The sequence below is a fragment of the Agelaius phoeniceus genome, chromosome 6 (genome assembly GCF_051311805.1).
Source record: "Agelaius phoeniceus isolate bAgePho1 chromosome 6, bAgePho1.hap1, whole genome shotgun sequence".
Taxonomy (NCBI): domain Eukaryota; kingdom Metazoa; phylum Chordata; class Aves; order Passeriformes; family Icteridae; genus Agelaius; species Agelaius phoeniceus.
This window is the reverse complement of record NC_135270.1, coordinates 31,290,779-31,312,570: the sequence shown is the minus strand read 5'-3', so window position 1 is coordinate 31,312,570 and position 21,792 is coordinate 31,290,779. Positions and strand designations below refer to the sequence as shown.

The window sequence follows — 21,792 nt, the reverse complement described above, 5'->3', positions numbered from 1 at the left end:
CAGTCCCATCATATCTTCTGGGAGCTGCATGACTGTAGCAAAAGAACTCTAGCTGCAGTTTCTCTTCTTTTTTTCATGTTGCAATAATTTATAGAAATAATTAATGGAAGACAAGTCCTCCTTCTCTTTTCAATCCAGCAATTATTGCAGAATTCAGATCATTCTATAAAAACACAGCTTAATAAGATCTCCTTTAAAATAATCTATTTTGAGCCTTAAAGGGAAGAGAGGAGTCATAAACTTTGGTTTTGTCAGATATAATGATGTTAACAAGCCTTTTCCTCCCATCACCCCACATGCTTCCCCTTCTCCCCCTTCTTTTTAGTACATATCTGTCAGCTGCAGTAGTGAAACCAGGGTAGTGGCAAACAGTTGAGTTCAGGCTGTGCAAAACACTGGTTTTGATCAGTCATGGTGAACAGCAATTTCCTCATGAGTTACAGTATTCAAAAAGAAGGTGTTAGTATTTCTGGCATAGGAAAACCAGTGCTATTAGTTAAAGGATTTTTCTTCAGTATTGGTTTAAGGAAAGTCTAAGTAAAGGAAGGGGATTGATTTAGGTACAAACACTGACACAGACTCAACTCAATGCATCCAAGGTTTTCCACATGTGAGGCAAAAGTGTATTAAACTTGCTTTTGATTACCAGTATCTGTTATAGTATCTCCAGCTAATTATTTCTCTTTTCCAGAGTATTGTATTTATCAAATCTCTAGCTTTACCTGCCTGAAGTCCTCTTAAGGCAGTGGTATTGAGAGGTATTTGGGTATTTACATATTAGTGTAGAGCTTCTGGGCAACAGTAGAATTTCAATGGCCATGTGGGTTCTTCAGAGGATTCAGATGTGGATGTCTCCTCAGTTCTGTCTGCTCTCTACATTTCATTTTCCATCACTGTCACTGCTTAGAATGGCAGTGATAGGGAATAACTGTTTCAAGCTGTTTGTGCTCTCAGTCCTTTTGCTTTGGCTGTTCCATAGTTCAGAAAAGTTCAGACTAGTGCTTTTCTTTGCAATTGTGCTCAAACTTTGTGGAGGACAGTGCTGAAATAGTTTCTAGGTTAGGTAGTTCTGTTCAGTTACAGAATTTGGATGTGGACATTGTCAGTACATCATGCTTTGTACCTATGCTTTGTTTAAAAAAAGATAACTTGGCAAATGCTTTTCCTGCTTGACAGCAGGTAGAGGGACAATTCATTACTTGTATGAGAATACAGGACAGTGGATTCCAAGCACTAATTTAACACTGTGTGGTTGTCAGGGCTTTCTTTTCTTTCTTTGTTGTGGGGTTCTTTTAACCTTTTTACAGTAGATGAATAATTCATCTAAACTCAGCATAACAGAATATATGACACTATATTGTGTTCCTGGGTGAAGGGGATGATGATGTGATTTTTACAATTTGAAGCTGTCCTGTTCTCTTGTACTCGGAAGGGATCATGTCTTGGCACGTGATACCTTTCCTTTTCAAAAAAAACCCAAAGGGGAAGAGAAGCGTGTGCAGTACTGCTCTAGTTTGCATTTATCATAAATGTATGAAGGAAACTGTGGGATTGACTTCTTCTTTAGTCAGTTGCAGATTGTGTTTGATCTATTGTGTCAGCCACTGTGAATCAACCATGATATCTATTTATTAGTACAAATCTGAAGAAGTGGTGGTACTCTATTCTTACTACAGTCATAGACTGTCTACATTGTTTCCCTACTCATCTACTGTGTACTATAACACAGAATTCTATGATGCTGAAATGAAGCAGGATTTGCCCCTCTGTTATAAATGCAGCAGTACAGCTTAACCACACACTGCTAATGAGAGTCATTGTGAGGGATTTTGGTCATTCTATGCTGTAGTCAGGTCCTGCTACACAAGTTCACAGAAAATTTCATTTTTAGAAGGGGATCCAGACCTGACTTTTCTGTGCCCATCTGTTGTGCGTTGTGTTGTTTGGGCTTTTTTTCCAAAAGTAACGGTGAGATAGATCAAAGCTGAGACAAAAACAGCACTGGGGAAGAAAGACTGGATAACTATCACTGTGCAGGAACTGCAGGAGAAAATTAACTTGTTTTCTTGTTTACCTCCTACCCCATCACCACCCTGATTTCGCTCCACAGCAGCCACGCTCCCTAACACCCTGAGTCAGCAGCGTAACCTGGCCCTCTTCAGAGCGTTCTGTGCCATGAAGTACGCAATCTATGCTCTCTGTGTGAATTCACACAGGCATGCCAGGTGCAAGGATTGTGTACACAGCCTTCTTGGTGATGTCCCTGAGGATGCAACTTCTGGAGAACCAGCAGGTGATTGGCCTCCTTTCTCAGGTTCAGTAGTGTGTGCTTCTCCATGCAATTGCTGGGCTCTGAATTATCACTTAGTATGGGGATAATGTTGTGCCTTGTGTACATATGGTATTTTATTCAGTGGGCTATGGATGCTTGCCAAGCAAGTGTAATGGTATTTCTTTGAGGTGTTGTTATCTTTAGTAATAATAGAAATTAATAAGCTACCAGCCTTGTTTTAAAACATTTAAGGCAATTGTACAAAAAATATAGTGCTAAAAGGAAGTGATACTAGATATAGGATCTTAGTGACAGATAATTTTATAAGAGCTTATGATTTCCCAGAGCTGAAACTGATTTAATGGCTTGAATTGGTGGAATCTGAATTTGCACATCATTGAACAGAGCTGTAATGGGCATTGCTCAGAGGGAGGAGGCACACACTACCTTTCTAAATGTAAAATGTTGGACATGTACTTACTTGGTTTTTGGAGGAATGACTGGGTCTGAGCCACTGGATTAGTTCCCCTTCTGGGATTTTCTTAAAAGGCACAAGTTGGAGCAAGGAATCCCTGAAAAATGTAGAATAAATTTTCTTTATTTTTGTTTTTAATTGTACAGATTGCTCTTCAGTATTTCCTCAGCACATTGCAAAGTGCCAGCAGTTCTTAAGGAGTGTTCCCATTCCTCTGCGCCTGGAGGTTTTGGAGAATATTTTCTCCTTGCTTTTCATTTCCTATAATGACCTCTATACTGACACTCCTCTACCTGAGGACTATGCAGAGGATGAAGACCTTGACAAAAAGTGCGCTACTCTGAGTGTAGAAGGCAGTGACAGTCGGCGGTCTTCCACCATGCAAAGTCCAGAACACCTAACAGAGGCTGAAAAAAAATCAGAGAAGTCTCTTCTGGCTGCACAAACACTTCACACAGATACCCGAGATCTTTGTGACTCTGTGTTAGATGGGAAAAGCTGTGAAACCTCTAAGCCAAGCTGCCTGGATCTGAAACACTTCACCAGTGGTGTTACTGGATTTTTAGTGGATGATGTGGCCATGGAGGCCTTCCTCACATTGCTTCTCAACCACTTGGAAGAAATCCAGAGTTCTCTCCCGTGGGACTCCAGTAATGTGCTTCGTGAAGAGCTGGAGCTTGTTGAGTGCTTGAATCTTTCTGCAAGCAGAGATGCCTTTGGAAGTCGCGTGTTACAGTTTTCCAAATACCTTTCTGAAGCTCACTGGCGATACAAGGTGGTGATGAGTAACAGAAATGCAGGTAGGCTTTGTATTTGGCACTTTCTGATATGTTACAGCTGTCCAGACAGTGATCTCAAGGCTAAATTCTGTGAGCATCTCACTGAGGGAGCACATTTTGGCAGATACTGAGAGAGTGACCTACCTGGAGACACCTGGTGCTTGCACCATTTTCCAACAGAAGTGATCTCTATTCTAATCAGAAAGTTTGGGTCATTTTCTCATTTCCCTCACCTTTGTGATGCACTGCTTCTGTTTGCCTTTGTCCCAGCCCTTTGTCACAAATCACACTGCAGTGATATGAAGGGACATGGTGGTGTTGGATCCAGTGCAAGCCAAATAGTCTCAGCTTGTTCATGGACAGTGTTGATCTAGCCTAGTCTGGAAACATGTTAGGAAAATGTGTCAGAGGAGGTTGTGTTATTCTGGATGATTGTTGAAGTAGCTTGAACAACACATTCAGGAACCTGTTTCTCACCCTTCTCCATAGCCCATAACTTGCTAGCCTTACTGCTATGAGGTTCTGTCTTGTATCATGTGTAGCTTATTGTGTATCTCAGACTATGTAAGCTCCATGTCCCAAGAAAGACTTTGCAGTTCTGGACCTTAAATATAGCAAGTTTCCAAACTTTTGTTCAACTGTTTGTCAAGCCTCCCTCTATAAAGCTACTTGATAATGTTTTTGTTTAAATATTTCGCAGAACATCAGCTTGCAGCCTCCAGGAGATATTGCTCTTTAATCAGGTGCTCCAGCTTGAAGAAACGAAGTAGATATCGGAGGTACAAGACAGGTGGGTTGAAAAAGTGTCTTGGAGAAGGCACTTCTGAAATGTGCATAATTTTCCTGTGCTCATGGCTGAATGCAATTACATTTCATGGCCTAGGAGTAGAGAACTAGATTTATTTCCTTTAGTTTTCTTAGTGGTTTGAAGTGTCAGTCCAGTTCCACTTGGATTGTTTTCTAAAGCTCATCTGCACAAATAACTTCCTTCCAAGAAGAATAAATTCTTTCAATCAAGTCTGATTTGGGGCAGGGGAGAGCTTCAACTACAGTACTGATTTTTCCCTTTCTCCCCTATTTCCAATGACTGTTCAGTATATTTTCATTCCTGTTGTGGTATTATCTAGGATGTGAATTAATAGGAGTCTGTGGCATACATTGGCAGCTTTAGGAGAAAGCTGTGTTCCTCACCTTTTTTCTACTGAGCCTTTGAAAGGCATGTCTGGTTTTGGAGTGGCATGTTCCAAAATAACAAGCTTCGAAGTATCTGACATGAGTCACTGATTGGCCACGCAGCATAGTCTCCAAGCCTAGCATTTTCTTCAAATCAACAGTTTTTGCCTTTATCATAGATGTCAGTGGTGGCTCATTTACAAGATACTCTTGAAGATCTCTTGAGGTTGCTTAATCTGTTATTTGCAGTAAGTTTTAATAAAAGTGCATTTAATGTGCTGATTTTGATTTTTTCCATTTTAGATGGGAAAGAGGGAGCATCCAGTCCATCATTAGAAAGCACAAGTAGCGAGCTAAGCACCAGTACCTCAGGTAATAAGCCACAGAAGTAGTATTTCTTTGTCTTTTCAATGTGCATGATGCAGAATTTGCTTGAGTAGTTAATGTGAATTACTGCTGTGTGCAGGACAGAATTATATCTTTTCACTTCTCAGAGCTCCTGTTTTTGGATCACTCTTCTGTAGTCAAAATAACGTGTCTTCTTATGGAATAAGAGAATTAGATTTTTCTTGGTATCTTTGGCTTGCAGGAAACAGTATGCAAGCAATGTAGTGGTCTGCAAACCATCAAAAAAGCTGATGAACTGATAATTGTGTAAGCTAAGACATGCTTAGGCATGCTGGAATGATCTAATAGGTCAGATGCTTTAGACTTCTCCCTTTGTCCATACTGAACCAGTGCCTAGCACTGTGTGCACATTATGTAGCTCCTGAAAAGTGTTACACAGGGATGAGATCCAAATTGCAAATTCTGACCAAATAGTGAAATGTTATGAGAATTTCTAACAGGATGTTTATGTTGACTTCTTTACCCTAAAACTTGCTTGCAACTCTGCTCCTATATTTTTTGTGTTAAATATGTGAAATGCTGTTATCTGCTAGGTGGCTGTTACTTGGTGAAATGTGTTTTCCCTAATAGTATACTGATGAATTCTGTCTTGCAGAGGGAAGTACCAGTAGTGTCTCTGGCTTGAGTGATTTGGAAAGCAGGGCAAGACCACGTCAGCAGAATTCCCTCATTCCTATGATGCTTTCCCCACCAGAATCACTGTTAGTTTCTTGTGTTTTGAGAGGGAACTTTGTGGAAGCCCACCAGGTAAATAAGATACATGTATTTCAATTTTTGAATGAAATTCCCGCTTCTTCTGCATTTAGCAAACATAGGGCTTCCAAGTGAAAGAAGCACTTCAGAAGTAGAAGCAAGTAGAAGGAACAAAGATATTCCAAACCAACATCCCATGGATGCAGGGTTTTTTCTGCCTTGTTATGTGAAAATGTTTTCTCTACACCTGGGTTCTCAAAGCATGCAAATGTTTGATGAGAGCTAGTCAAGCATAGTGTTTCAACTGACTGACGAATAGAGAGATCATGTGAAGTCTCATGAGGAAGCAGCTTTATTTGAACTGCTTTATTTAATCCGTTTTTCAAAACCATGGCACTCTTCCACTTGTAACCCTGGTAGAAACATGCAAAGGTGTTCCTTACCCAGAGCAGTGATTATTTTCATTTGAAGGAGGTATGTTTTGAGACTAAATTTGTAGTATTGAGAACAGGCAGAAAGACTTGCAAATTGACAGTCTGCATATTTGTGATTCTTTGCTCCCTCACAGCTGTGCATACCTTTCTCTGTGTGGCTTTTGAGCTGATGCTCTGAAAAAATATCTTGAAGTGCATCAATGAGTGGATCTTCTGTCAAAATTGTGACCTGGCTGGGTTTTGAATAGCCATACTGGAGCAGTTCATGTCACTTAAACATTGCATTAACATCAGGTTACTACTCAGCCAATTAGTTCTGTTTGACTCCAGGCATGCCACTTCATCTTCTCCCTATTTACAGGGCCAAAGGAGCATTTTGTTTTGCTTTGTTGCCTTGATTTTCAGTATCACCAGTGATAAAGCATTCAAGTTTGGTTTGTATTCTGTTGTTGGTTTCTTAGTAGGTTGGTTGATTTTTGATTGTTGGTTTCATGCACAGCTCTGCTTAGCTACTTTGTGTTTAAATTTTGAGAAGGTATTCCTTGCTGAATAAGAATTTATTTGAAATAGTCTGCTTTGGAGGCAAACTTGATAGATATCTCTCATTACATAGTGTATTGAAATTGTGGAGAGTCGTTCTGAAAGGTGAGGGTTATGAAAATTAATTCAGCCCTAATCCTCCAACAAATAATAGGTAAGCTTTATAATAATAATTGAAAAACATCTCTGAGGGTCTTTTTTTTCAGGCACTTAAAACTCTTTAGGAGAAAACCACACCATTTCAGCCTGTTGTGTCTGTGGAGATGTTTTTCAGTTAAAGTATTTGTTTTATTCCTTTGTCTCCTCTAAAGCCCCCCCCCCACCAAGCTCCTTGACCTTTGAAAACTTCATTTGATTACATCTATTGTTGTACATCTATTTAATTACATCTATTGTTACTTTTGAAAGGTGGCTTTGATGTTTAATCTGGAGACTTCCCCTTGCTATGGTGAGTTGGTTTTCATGGAGCGTTACCAAGAGGCAGTACGAGAAATGGCGAGAGTGGAGCACAATATTGAGAATCAAGCATCAGATGGCACTGGAGGCATCAGGAAATCTGGCAGTGGCCGTTCAACACTGCAAGCTATTGGGAGTGCAGCAGCAGCTGGTAAGGACTGGGCTTTTTGAGTTCTCACAAAGGGTTGGGGAGAAGTAAAAAGTCCGAGAAAGCAACTCGAATAATGTCAAAATGAGTGTAGTGTTTGTTCAGAAGTGTAAGTGATGGTTCTTTGAGTTAGAAAGAGACTATAAATGCTGAAAATTTGCTGTTGATGCCCAATTAGCTGCATCCATTCTACAGTAATTAATTGATCCATGAAGCAGGCCACATATGGAATTATTTTCTATAAGGATTAAAAAATAGTTACCCATTACAGGATCTGATCTAGTTATGCTGTTAACCAGTGTTTGTGTGTTTTTGATGACACCTGTAGGTATGGTATTTTATTCCATCTCGGATGTTACTGATAAATTGCTTGCAACCTCTGGAAGTCTTGCTCCTACTCTTCAAGAAAACTTCTGGATCAGAAACATCCAGCTGGAGCATACTGATCCTCTGCGAGAAGTCCTTGAGGACCTCAGTCCTTCAGCAATGGCAGCATTTGACCTAGCTTGTACTCAGTGCCGTCTCTGGAAGACATGCAAACAGCTTCTGGAGACAGCAGAAAGGAGACTCTACAACAGCCTTGAAACTCGGGGTAGGCTTTTGATTTTTATGTTTATCAGCATGGGCTGGGAACAGAAAATGCCTCTCTGTGCTGTGTTGTTTGTGCTAACACCCAAGCCTTAATTAAATCTCATTTTGTACTTTCATGTTAGTGTCTCTTTTTTCCACCCCTAACTTTGATTTTGTCTCCCTTTGCACAATGACTTTTCCAGGCCACCGACCTGACTTTGTTCTACTGCACTCTGAAGGTGTCAAGGGTTTTCCAGCCGTTCTCCAGCAAATAAGTAAAATTCTCAACTCTTCCTGCACATCACAAGGTCAATCCAGACCAGGTAGTGTGCTTTGCTGATAAGGCTTTCTGTTGAAATGTGCTTAAATCAAATTCTTGTCTTCTGTTGCAGTGTAAATTTGAACTTTCCATGTTTTAGTTTAGTATTTATAACAGAAAAGGCAAGGGGGATGTGACCTGAGCTCAATTCTGAATAATCTGAAATGGTCTGGTTTTTTGTATTATCATACACTTCTGGTTTTGTGGGCCTTCTATGCAAAAAAATTCTTGTGTCTTTTTTACAGTTGTTGTATTTTTCTCCCTCTTTGTAGAGGTGTCCGATGAGAAAATAGGGAGTCATTTTCGATGCAGTATTGTAGACCTTCTGCAAGCTTGCTACCCGGCCTTGACTGAAGAAAGTATTACTAATGAAATTGTTCTATCACAAAACCTGGATCATATCCTAAAAGCACTGACATGTGTTGAGCGTTCTGTGGGTGAGTAATTTTTGTGAATATAAAGACTGATTGATGTACAGATGTAAATTTTTGCTTTGACCTTTCCAGGCAGCTATAAATCCAGTAGTAATGCTCTTTGACATATGCACAAATATATATTTTAAAAATCATAAATGCAAAGGGTAAAATTTAGCTGTAATTCTTATATTTGTTTTCACAGCTAAAATTCTGAATTTGTCAGAGTCATTATTTGTTCTATTTCTATGCAGTCCTAGCAAGGAATTCTTTAAGTATATTTTAAAGCAGCACCTTATAGATAATTTGGTGTATTCTTATTCTTGCTTTTTTATCCTTTTTTTTTTTTTTAAGTAACAAAATGGAGATAAACCTTCAAAACCTTTGTAATATCATAATACCTTCCAATTTTCATAGGACTGTCGTAAAACATCTCATCTTTTCCACAGCTGCTTTTTCTTACAGCTCTCTTCATTATATAGTACTGGTGTTTCTCTTCTAGTCACCAAATTTATAAATGGCTTTTTGGTGTTCTTAAAATATTTAATGAGCAAAAATTTAGGAGAGCTCTAAGAGCTAAATGTTATGCAGCTGAAGGATTGGTCAGCACCTGTGTTTTAGAATTAATGTTAACGACAAAGAACTAGAAATATTTTAATATTTCTGCCTTAATATAGTTCTAACTTCTCAGAACCGTAGTTATCAATTTAGATGTACTATAGTTTTATTCTGCTGTGAAAATTTCTCTTGGTTTCAATCGAATTATAATTCTCACAGTAAAAATGTCCCTTGCTTTCAGGGAGCAAGGGAATTTATTAAATTATAATGCTTATACTAAGATCAATAATTGCGGAGAGGAAATAAAGCTAAAGCATTTCTCTCTCTTTCTCCCCCACCCCCCTGCCTCCTTTCTTCTTGACATTTCATCCTTGAATCTTGTCTGTTCTCTTAAACCAGACTCTAAAGGGAGCCTGCTTGGCACCTTGGTGGAGCAGGGCTCTCTCAAACCCATGGAGCTGGAGAAGCACCTGGTTTGGAACCAAACACAGCTCCTGCTGAGAACTCTTGACCAGCATAGCCAAAGCATGCAAGAGAGCAACACGCAGACAAACTTTGTGAAGGCCTTCCTTGACTACATCACTACTCTGGCTGCTGTGGTGTTACGGAGCTTGAATGCAGAGCTAGGTAAGGGCTTTCTGCTGGAAAGTCTGAGCCTAGGTGGAGATACTCACACTGTGTAGTCTGGACAAATTCTGGAAAGTAATTGTGCAAAAATGGTTCCTTGCCAAATGTACCTAATACCTGTGCTTTTGATTTCAACTGATTATTACTTTTTTTTTCCTTTTATTTCATAACACCTATGCCACCCACAGCTCACATGGAAATAGTTGATGTCAGTGGGAAAATGAGAACAGAAATGCTAACTACTGACCCAGACTCTGCACTCCACTTAGAGACAAAACTTTGGAGACAAAACAAACAGCCCTTGAAATCCAAAAATTCTTAACACTGCCCCTGTAAGGCGAGATTGATTTTTGCATCCAGTAGATCAGCATGCTGTATAACTTACAGCTCCCTTAGAGGCATCAGGCACTGCTGCTCCACAAGGGTAAGAAAAGAGTGTGTAGAAGGCCATGCAGGGGTAACCAGGCAGAATTTTTTTATAGAATCAGCAGGTGATGGCCCATGGAAAGGAATGTACCATCAGCACATAAAGCTGTCAGAAGAGCAGAACAATTCACTGTGCTCAGAGTAAAACTGCTTATCTGTGACAGTGTTCACAGGGGTGTTATGTTGAGGGAAGAGACGGAGAAATGACTCTATGTTCAGAAGGCTTGATTTATTATTTTATGATATATATTACATTAAAACTATACTAAAAGAATAGAAGAAAAAGTTTCATCAGGAGGCTAGGCTAAGAATAGAAAAGAAAAGAATGATAACAAAGGCAGCTGTCTCGGACTCTCTCTCCGAGCTAGCTGGGCTGTGATTGGCCATTAATTATAAACATCCAAGATGGGCCAATCAAAGATCTACCTGTTGCATTCCACAGCAGCAGATAACCATTGTTTACATTTTGTTCCTGAGGCCTCTCAGCTTCTCAGGAGGAAAAATCCTAAAGAAAGGATTTTTCATGAAAAGATGTCTGCGACACTTATCCATGTTTTCAAGTTGACACTAATTGAGCTGCAGTAATGTAAAATACCAGAGTACTGATTTCAGAGAGTACCTTCCCAAGAGGATAAGAAAAAGAGCAGAGGTCTATTTGCAGACATGCTGGTTCAGCTCAGGTCACTGCCATGCCAGCTGTAGCTTCTGTATGGACATGATTGGATAACTGCCAAAGCCAAAAATTGCACAAAAATATTCAAGGGCTGGGTGAGTTTGGGGGAAAAGTTGTTGTGTTGGAAGATGAAAGGAAAAGGTGAACTTAGGAGAATGTGTCCAAAGTTACTTGACGTAACTCAGTAGTGGATACAAATGCTTTCCAGCCGTAGTGGCCAGGGTTTCACTCCTTTGTAAAAGTACCTGTGAGTTCCCTCTGCCCTTGCTAACTGACTTGAATAGAGCATGGGCTCACCAGTCTACATCCAGAGACTCATCAGGAAATAATTCTGCATGTTTTCTACTTCTCACTACAAGTACATATTTTGTTGAAAGTTTATGAAGTGGAGTTGCTAAACTGTTTGAATGTAGATCTTGCATAAAGGATGAAGAATCTCTACTCTGCCTGTTTTGGTAATACGTCCGACATAATATTGCCAAAACTGAGAGGCTTATCATAATCACAAATGCCTTGCAATTTACTCTGGATTTCACCATTCTAATGTGAATTTAGAACTCTGTGAATTTAGTCAAAGGGGTTTAGACTCAGGGCCATAAAATTTATATTCCTAAAATAAAAGTTGGTTAGTGTATTCAGCTAATGTGTTTGTATTATAATAAATATTCTGGTGTTTTTTTCCCTAAGATGTATCTGCAGAAGTGAAAGTGGGAAACCCATTTATACTGTTACAACAGAGTCCAACTCAGCTGCTTTCCCAGCTTGTTTTTGAGAGACAAGTTCATCCTGACAGGTCAGTGCTTTTTCAGATTATGTACTCCAGTACGTTATTTTGGTATTGGTGACTTTTACCTCAGCCATTATTAGGTTCTTTGGCTACTTATCACAGGTGGTACAGCTGTGTCCCACCAGCTGATCACTTGATGCTGAAAGGATTGGTGTGTAGGGAGGTGCTTAGTCAGTGCCTTCTCCAGCCTGAAGATTTTTGATTGGGAGAATAGTGGCTCCATATTTTTAACAATTACTATCTGTTATGAAGTGAGAGTGGAATTATGTGGATTTTTTTAACTGTGTGACAGTTCAGAGGAGTGCACTTGTAGCTTGTCAGTGTAATACAATAAAGTAGGATAGTAGGTTTTATTAAGAATACTGGGCATGGTCTTGCCCTTGCAGGTAAACTGGATAATCTAGCTCCTTCCATTGCAACTACTAAATTAGGTTGGCATGGAAACTGTCTGATTTGATGAGGTAGCTTTTTTAAAAGATGAGGTAGCTTTTAAAAAGATGAGTGCTAATGGTGAACTATTTTAGTAGCTTGCAGTTAGGTAGAAGTCAATGTTTTAGGAGTAAGTTCTTTTTCTATAAAGGAATGACAGCCTAAGTTCAGAATTAAAATAGTATATGTAATCTTCTTGTGTAGTACCTGTGAAGAATATTAGGGGACTTGTGTTCTTAAAGCATTTAGAAGATTTATGAAAATATCTAATTATAAAGTACCTTATATATGTACTGGGTAATCTGGTTCTGTTTTTGATCCTACAGACTTTCTTCTCTCTTGGCTAAAGAAGGGTTGAATCTGAATGTGCAGCAAGTCATTGTTAACTCTTGTTGTGAACCACTGTCCTTGTGCAGTGCAAGGCAAAACAGCCAGGCAAAGTCTCTTCTGACCAACATCAGCAACTTGACACAGCAGTGTGCCTGCCACTGCCTGCCAGATGTTGAAATACCTATTCACAATTCTGCAGTGACCTCTGAGGATGTCTCCACTCAGGCCTCATCCTCTCTGAATGAGTTGAGCCAGCACACACTGACTGCCTCCTCCCTGGACTTCCTGAAGTCTCAGTCGAAGCTGATGGCTACAGTGGCATGTCTAAGTGCATCTAATATACAGAAAATTCACAAATCAAGTTTGTCTTGGATGGAATTTCGGGGCAAACGGGAAGTGCCCTTAGGCTTGGAGCAGATTTCCAGGGAGTGTGAGGCCTTGTTGAAGGAGTTCCCAATATTGGAACGATTTCTTCTTGCTATGTTTGAGCCACTTCGGAATCAAGAGGAAGGTAGCAGTTTGGCTGCTGTCTTCTCTGGCAAGGCATACATGTCTCTGGTGCTCCTAGGGTTACATTCCACCACAGCTGTTAAAGTATTAACTGGAGTCTTTGAACAAGCTCTTGGGGCAAAGGATTGGGACAGAGCTCTGAAGGTCTTGGATCTGTACTGTCAGGATGTGGAGGAAGTGGTCAATGTGAAGGATGCTGTGCTGAGTTGTGCAGCTGCTGAAGGTAAGAAGGATTAAGTCAGGCTTTTTTCCTCAATTCTTTTTTTTTAATAAAGAATGCAGCCTGGATCAAAACAAAGAAACTAAAGTAGAGGTCCTTGGGCAAATCCAGAGATGGAAATAGATAATTTTCCTTTCTTCATCCTGAATTTGCTTTCTCTGATGGTGTTGTTTCTGTTTCACAAATGTGCAAATCATGACCAATTTAGTACAAGAGAACTGGAATGCGTCTGTTTTGTTATTTTTATGTGAAGAGCTGAATGCATCAGGACACAGTAATCATTGTATTGTTAATGGAACATCTCCTACAGCAGTGTCATTGTTATGCATGGATGATGTGATCTGTGAAAGGTGCCTTTTGGAGTCTGAATAGTAAGTACCTCGTGCTAACTTTGGATATTTCCCAAAACTGTGATGCTTAGGATAACTCTTGCAATGATTTTTCAGCCCTGTCAGTGATTCTTTTGTTGATGTGATCCAGCAAGGATAAGGATTTTTTTTATTTTATTTTCTGAATTATAGAAACTGAATTTCAAATTAGTGCTTTGTTTCCTCCACAGATAAGGATGGTTGGCAATACTTGTTCCTTGTAAAAAATGCAGTGTTGAGAAGTAGACTGGCCCTGCGCTGTCTGGACAAGTGGCCCCTTGATGCCTGTTTGGAAATTCTAGCTTACTGCATTTCTGACCTGGGCATGCCTCATGAACTAAAAGCCAGTCTGCAGAGCAGGAAGAAAGAACTTCAGGTTTATCAAAAGGTACAAGGTCATTCTTCAAGTGACCAGTGAAATGAAATAGGCAGCAGGAAGCAAATATTGGTTGCCCCCTGAGAAGCTTTCACCCTTGGTTCTTTTTTGGTCATGAGAGCTTTTCAAGTCTTTTATCCAAAACAGTTCATGTGAAGTACTATAGTATCCAGTTAACACTCAGCTTTCATCCTTCACAACTCTCCCACTCTCCTGTTAGCATTCTGGTCTGCAAACATTTTTAGATACAAACATTTTTGTGAATCTGATTGTTTTGCAAAGTATTTTCCATTCTGTGCAAATTCTAGAGCCTCTGGAAGCTTTCCATGGCAGTTAATCATTTTACAAGTTTGAGAAATGCAGATGGTGTACAAGACTAGGGGTCCAAGGGCCAAGTTTGTATTGCAGTCAGTTCTTCTAACTGCAGTGTAGTGCAGAAACCCTGAAGTCAGAAAGGCTGGCCTGGAGTTCAGCACAGACTGAAAAGCCAAACAGCAAAATAAGGAGCCATCCCTGCTGAGTTCTGTCTGGTGGGAGTTCTGCTAATTGACAGCTCAGTTGTCTCTCTGTTAGTGCCAGCAATGTCTGCAGTAAATGTGTACTTTTACATCCATAATTATTGCCAGAAACCTTATCTTTCAGAAACCTTCCCTTATAAATGTGCCTTGTAGACTCATATCTGTGAAAACTGTAGAGATTTTGTTTTTGAGTGCAAGGGTGTTACATCATCCCTGAAAAGGTCTAAATGTGGTCTCCTTTTTGACTTTTTTGTCAAAGCTCTTGATGTGATGAGCTCAGCTGTTTTCTTAGGCTATTGATTGAGATAAATTGAGATTCTATAATTTATGCTACTCAATATTAACTTTTACAGATTTTGAATGTGCAAAATGAACCATTGTGGAATGACTGGCAGGATCTGAAAAAAGCCTGCGCTGATGATCCTCAGGCTGTTATGAATATCATTCTGAAAGTAAAGGTTAGACATCATCATGTGAATTTCGTTGAATTAGAATGCATTAAACTTCAAGTAAATAAATTCATCGAAATGGCATCTTAAAACAATGATCAGTGGAAATTATGTTGGGAGGAAGGATTCCTTTACTCAGCTCTGTGCTACAGAAACAAATAGAGATCTGTATTTAATATCAAGATTTACATGTAATTAATAATTCTTAAGTTTTAGTTTAAACTCTTACTCTGAGATATAACCTGTTCTTTTCTTTTACAATTTTGAAGATTTTAAAGTAGCATAACTTTGGTCATAATACAGATGTGATTATTAGAGAAATGCTAATATTGTAAATCTGGCTGGCTTTAAGTGTCTTTCTGAAAACTAGCTTGTTTACTGTAAGGTAAACAAGGTATTTTAAATTCAGGCTGTGACTGATTAAATTGGCTATCATCTTCTTTTGTCAGTGTAATTATTATTATTTTTATCTGGGAGAGGAGTCTAAGCTACAGAATCTCTTAATCAGAACTTTGGAAGAAGCATCTGTATCAGGGAGGGTAGAGTTTGTCCTTTTGTGTTTACTTCTTTTTTAATTCTTTAGGATTATGAATTGTGTGAGGAATGGGAACACTTGTATCCTGTCCCAAGAGAAGACTTGATCAACCTTCACCGTGAGCACCTTCTGCACTTACTGGAGATGGGAGACATGGAAAAGGCATTGAAGGTAATAGCAAGATGTTCTCAGTCTCATATCCATAGATCAAATAAGTTGACAGCTGTTTTGCCTGTCTTCACTGTGTGTGTTTTCATGGTCTTTTTGGTTCCACCCTCAAGAGATGTTATTTGCTTAGATAAGCTTTTAGGATCCCAGCTCTCCCCTGTTATGCTTAAGTAAAAATCCAGCTTGCCAATTTAGTTCTTGGACCTAATAGCATAAATGTCACTTTCAGGGAAATACAAGGCTCCTTTCATTTGAAAAATTATAATGAAGCACGTCAGTGCTGCTTAAGCAGAAGAATCAGAAATGAAACTAATAACATAAATCGGTCAGCTGTGCCCAAATTAGTGGTGTGAACATTTTTGGTTTTAATAATGGTGGAGCTGTCACTTAAAAAGTGAATTAATTTGTTTACTGGAACACTGTAATAAACTGTCATGGACAGAAAGCTGCCTTCCAGGAATGTTGTAGAGTTTCACTGTGTTTTGTTTGGTTTTGTAGCTTTTACAAAGAATTGAAGACCCTGGTGTTTGCCTTGCCATCAGTGAGCAGTCCCTGGACCAGCATCCAAACTTGGCAGCCTCTCACTTCTTGGCTGATTACCTCACAGCTCACTTCTATGCCAGTCTGACAACGGCACGCCGGAATGAAATCCAGGCACTCTATATAGGATCCAAGGTCAGTAAAACCCCTGCCTTGAGGGATTAACAGCAATAAAGAGCTGTATAAGTAATTTTGTCATGCATAGTATTTTCATAATATAAAAAGCCAGAGCATTCTCACCACACCAGGTCTAAGATCCTGAGTCTCAGGATCCAAAGGAAAGTTAGAGATGGCTTAAAGCTTCTCTTTCCTTTCTCCATTTTTGCTGTTCCATAGTATGAACAAAGCAGTCTCGGGTTTGAGCTATGGAGAGTGGATACAGACTGAAAGAGGAGAGGGTGGAATAAAATAAAATTGTGGACTTTATCAGAAAAGTTGCTATCTTTGTCCCAAGTGAAGAAGGAAGTATCCTCAACTTACTGTCTGTATCAGTAACATGAGGTGTCCTATGTATGCTCACCTGTATGGTGGTTTTTTGACTTCATGTTTCTTCCAAGGTCCTTCCAGAGGTGGAGAGTATCACTCTTCTTTCTGGATGGCCACTGCCTTTACAGAAGTCACACAGGTTCTGTGCTCAGCCTGGGAGTAGATGCATTGATCAGCAGATAACCTTAGTTGAATGCATTACATGTAAATAAAATGCAGTGCTTTTGGTAATGTCTGTTTTGGTGCAGGACTGTAAACAGCAGCTTGCTCCAGGGTGTGCCACAACAGTGTTTTACTGGGCTGCCTGTTTCTTGTTCCTTCTGAAGATATGACTTAGTTTGAAAAGCATCCATATTAACTGTCCATTTAGAGGAGAATTGCTCTTATTTTCTCTGCGTAACATTTCCTCAGATGATAGAAGGATAAGGATTGGGTTAATATGCTTTTTATAAGTTTATTGTAATAAGAGAATGTGCTGTACTCTGCTGCAACATACTTGTCACAGGGTCACAGGTTTCACTCTTCCATATTCTCTGAAATAAGGCAGTGTTTTATGGAATGGAAAGTGGAAGCTAAGTGATTCTGCAAATCCTCTCGGTAATTCTGTAACAGAAGTAGGAATTGTTTTCAGAAGTCCCACCCCCTTTTTTTGACCTCCACCTGTCATTCCATTCTCTGCATATATTTTTGCTCTAGTTTCTTGTCTTTAATGTCACAAAAACACATATTTAAAGGTGTGTATTTTTACGATACATTTTTTTCTTGTGTCTCAGGTGCTGCTGACTCTGCCTGAGGTCTCCCGTGTTAACTACTTCCACCTCTCCTCAAGGCCGCTGCTCATGCTGGAACAGCTCCTCATGAATATGAAGGTGGACTGGGTAGCTGTAGCTGTGCAGACACTGCAGCAGCTCTTAGCTGGGCAGGAAATTGGTATTACTGTAGAAGACATTGACAGTTTGCTTTCCAAGTATGCAGAAAAAGCTCTCAACTTCCCTTTCACGTTAAAGGAAAAGCGATCAGGTAACTGTCTGTCAGAATGCTGGTTTTCATTTGGGAAAGAAGGGCCAAAATCATCCCAGAATAATTTCAGCAATCATGCCATAACATTTTTAGATGTGTGCCTCCAGTCTCCCTCTAGCCCAGAACGTGTTCCTAAAGTCTTCGCCTTTCTTGTAAATAGATGTTTTCAAGGACCAAGAGTTCCAAAAGTTTCTCAGACTTTTCTCTGTTGTTCCTTGTTGAGGTTTCTTTTCTTGTGTAATACTGATCAGTTCTATTTTACTCCTGTTTAACAAAAGGTCACTTACAACTTAAGCACTTCTAAAGCCTGCAGCCAACTACATCTGCCCTCAAGTAGAATGGGGATTTAGTCTTCTGTAGTATTTCCTCCTACCAGAGTCCTATTCCTTTTTCATATAGAAAGTTCTAGACTCATAGTTCTGTTTAACAGCTTGTCAATCCCTTTTCATCCATGTTGTCTTTGAGTCTTGTGCACTTGGTTTCTTTTAAGGTTTTAGAACTGGAGCAGCAGAGGGTGCTGCAGATCCATTCCAATGCTTTTGTGTCACTGTATTAAAAACATATGGGGTTCTGTACCTATTTGTATGTATTTATACCTGCTGATATGGTACCAATTTGCATTATGCCAGTTCCCAAGTGTTGGCTTCATTTTGTGATTTAAAGATGCAGCTCTTGCTAACATAAAAGCATCAGACTTAACTATTTCTTTGTGCCAAATGGTCTATAACTTTGCAAGTATGCATGTTCCTTCCACCTCAATGTGAAGCATTTCATATTAGCCATAAGCCTCTTGTATCAACCAATTGTTTTCACATCTCTGCTGTATTGTTCCTTTAGCTGTCATTACACCCTTGCTTTGATAAGGATCCCTTTCTTTGTTTTTTAGATAACTGAATTTTATACAGTTTTGCATTAATTGTTGTGGACTAATTTGCATGCAAAACATAGCCCTGTTTTGTGCTGACCTTCTTACATACTCCTGTGAATGGATTCCTCTAATCTTCCTCTAAGGTAGATGTATTGACCAGTATTGTCCTCTGATTTTTTTTCTTCTCTTTCCTCTCTTTGTCCTAGATTCTCTGATACGTATTCAGGAAAGTCTCAATCAGGTATTGGAGTGTGAAGTAGTGTCTAAATCAGGATCATCAGAGCTATCTCCTGTCAGCTCTACTGGTAAGGTTAAGACCTTTGTGCCTCTTGGGGTTTAACCTCAGCAGCCAACCACAGCTGCTTGATCATTCCCTTGTCAGCCCCTTCACAGGTGGGATGTGGAGGAGATTTGGAAAAGGGTACAACCTGGGGGTTGAGGTAAAGACAGTTTATTAACTGAAATCAAGTAAAATATAGTAATAATGATGATGAAAAGGGAGATAAGAAAAATAGAAAAGAAGAACAAAACCCAGGAAAAACAAATGCTGTATAATACAATTGCTCACCACCTGCTGACCAGTGCCCAACCCATTCTCCTGTGTGGATCAACCCCTGCCAGCCACTTTCTCCCAGTTCATTCCCTGAGTATGCCATTCTACAGTCCTTGAAGTTTTTTTTCCCTAAGATTGCTGTTGTGACCTGAGGAAAATAACACACCTTGTATTGTCTGAGAGGTTGTACTCACAGTCCTCAGACACAAAAAAAAATGGAAACTAATAAATTTAAGCCAGAGCAACTGGAGAATATGTGTAGCTAAGAAACAACCAGAAATTCTTCTGCAGGTTCTATTCAGCAACTCATGCAAGGCATGCACGGTCTGTGTGTGCTCTCAGGGAAAGACTTAACAAAATATCTTCAGACCTCCAAGGGTGATGATTTTAGCAAGTAATGGGCCTGGACTAGAGCTGTAGAATGATATATTGATCTACAGTTTAGGGTGTCTGAACTATTTCCTGCTTCTGTATCCTGAAGTGAAGACTCTTGTTGCTTACATCAAGTGACAGCAGTGTTTTGGATTGGGCTGTGTAGCTCTTCAGTTTTTTTCTTATAATGGTCAGTCTGATATCTCTGTCCTGTTAAAAAACTGGAATGCATGGTCCTTTAATGTTTGTTTGCAATCTGGTATCTACTTGAATGAGAATGAGTTAGCTTTAGTGAAATGGAAATTTTTGTTCTTCTTTAGTTTAATATGCATGTACACAGAAGGTGGCTTGCAGGGCTGCAGGGATAGGTTGAACTTTTAAATTAACCTGTGTAACTGACTCACATCATATAAACTAATAGCCTATCTAATACTGTAGATATCTCATTCAATGAGTATTTCAGTCTTGGTGTTAAGATGCCAAAGGCAGCACTTAAATTCCTGCCTCTGTGAACTGATTTCCCCACAGCAGATTGAAAAGGTGACCAGAATAGGGAGGGTTAGGCTGTTGCTGGTTGTGCCACATCTCCCCTGAGATAACAAAGGAAACTCCCAGTCTTCAGGAATGTCAACACTGGGTATACTTAAGATTCTATTTTATCCTGTATTACTTTTTGGTATCCAATGACCATTTTTTCTTCCTCCTCCAAGTCTCTGCTTGTGATACAAGAACAGATGTTGACACATTGTCTTACACCTCTCTAACTGTTGTGGAAAAAGTCTCTTAATAAGTACATTCTCTTGCTTGTCAGCATTGAAGTACTCTAAGTTTACCATCTTAGTTTACAGCATATATATATTCCTTATACAATGTTACTCTGCCATACCTAGCTGAAAGATAATGATAGTAGTCATCTTGTGAGGCAAAAAGACCTTACAGCCTCATTGAGTCTGTAGTGTTTTCTGGTACTTGAGACTCTATTAAACAGCTTAAATCCCATTCCATATTTTTCTTGGCCTGGCTCATTTTCAGGTGTAACCATATCTGCAAGTCCCAGAGACAGAAGTCTGCCACAGAACTTGTTTCCTCAAGAATTTGTGCCTCCTGAGAAGCCACCACCCAAGCAGCAATGGATACCTGATGACACTGAAACAATATGTATGGTTTGCAAAACTGAACGTTTTACTATGGTAAGGAGAAAAAATGAAGTACAGACATTCCTAGAACTGTGACCTTAATATGAGCACTTCCTCATAGTCTGTTTTCTGAAAGACCTGAGCTACTTGAGCAGGTTTGTATCCATCACCATGGGTCCAACAAAGATTGCCAGTCCTTTGGTATTTAACCATTGGTTTTTATTTAGAGTGGTTGAGGAGACTGGGAACAGGTAGCTCCTTGCAGAGATCTGTGAAGTGATAGAGCCTAAAGAGGAAATCTGGTCATCAGAGAGAAGACAATTATGGGATCTCAAAAATGTGTAACACCAGCAGTATTAATATTCCAGAAGGCTGTCTAATTGACTCGGCTGTCAAGAAATAACATAATCACTGTATGATTCAGATTATGAGTATAGAAAATGAAATCTTTGCTCTTGGTTACACTTTTTCTAAAAGCTATTGTTTCACAGAGTACTTGAGAACTGCATGGGTGCTCTAAGGGAGAACATTTTTTTTTAGTTTTGCAGGTGTGCTGGCAGTCTGCTATCTTCTGCTGCTTAGAAACAGTACAGTTTTCTCAAAAGTGTATCTGCTGCTTTTGAATTTGGAAATTTCTTCAATGGCATCAGGAAAAACATTCTAGAGCTTTTGCCTTTTCCAGGACATGATCTAATTAGCTTTGTGATCAAAACTGGGATAATTTAAGTAATAGAAAGCCCAAGGCTGCTGCAAACGTATTTTCAATACTGGCCTCTGGGTTTGGGGTTTGATTTTTTTTTCTTTGCTATGCTTTCTTCAAAAAGGAATTTTAACAGGGAGAATCAATCACTGTATAATTCTGAAAGCCTTATCCTGCATAGTGTTTTCTCTCTTCAAATGAAATAAGTTTACTCACGAGTAGAGAGAGACAAGGAGGGGACTTAGTAAATTCTCTTTGTGGCTCACTCATGACCTCTTGTGCTTAGTTTAACAGGCGCCATCACTGCAGGCGCTGTGGCAGGCTGGTGTGCAGCTCTTGCTCCACCAAGAAAATGGAAATAGAAGCTTGCAGAGAAACTCTGTCTCGTGTGTGTGATCAATGCTATAGCTACTACAACAGAGAAAGCGTGCCTGGCTTGGTGCAAGACACAAGCACGTAAGTC

General features: G+C 39.6%; 1 protein-coding gene across 6 annotated transcripts in view; it reads left to right on the top strand.

The window, feature by feature from the left end:
• Positions 1–21,792, top strand: part of ZFYVE26 (zinc finger FYVE-type containing 26) — a 49,061-nt gene that overhangs the window by 10,356 nt on the left and 16,913 nt on the right. For 5 of the 6 annotated variants that reach the window (XM_077180317.1, XM_077180315.1, XM_077180316.1 and 2 more), the window contains 20 exons: positions 2,111–2,293; positions 2,894–3,547; positions 4,227–4,316; positions 5,003–5,071; positions 5,703–5,854; positions 7,183–7,381; positions 7,707–7,970; positions 8,152–8,271; positions 8,540–8,704; positions 9,638–9,865; positions 11,652–11,757; positions 12,507–13,243; positions 13,800–13,996; positions 14,856–14,960; positions 15,535–15,657; positions 16,153–16,329; positions 17,454–17,700; positions 18,775–18,873; positions 20,526–20,683; positions 21,616–21,785. In XM_077180317.1, coding sequence (XP_077036432.1) covers positions 2,111–2,293; positions 2,894–3,547; positions 4,227–4,316; positions 5,003–5,071; positions 5,703–5,854; positions 7,183–7,381; positions 7,707–7,970; positions 8,152–8,271; positions 8,540–8,704; positions 9,638–9,865; positions 11,652–11,757; positions 12,507–13,243; positions 13,800–13,996; positions 14,856–14,960; positions 15,535–15,657; positions 16,153–16,329; positions 17,454–17,700; positions 18,775–18,873; positions 20,526–20,683; positions 21,616–21,785 — 4,243 coding nt within the window. The remainder of the gene's footprint in view (positions 1–2,110; positions 2,294–2,893; positions 3,548–4,226; positions 4,317–5,002; positions 5,072–5,702; positions 5,855–7,182; positions 7,382–7,706; positions 7,971–8,151; positions 8,272–8,539; positions 8,705–9,637; positions 9,866–11,651; positions 11,758–12,506; positions 13,244–13,799; positions 13,997–14,855; positions 14,961–15,534; positions 15,658–16,152; positions 16,330–17,453; positions 17,701–18,774; positions 18,874–20,525; positions 20,684–21,615; positions 21,786–21,792) is intronic. The other variant, XM_077180314.1, reaches the window with a different exon arrangement.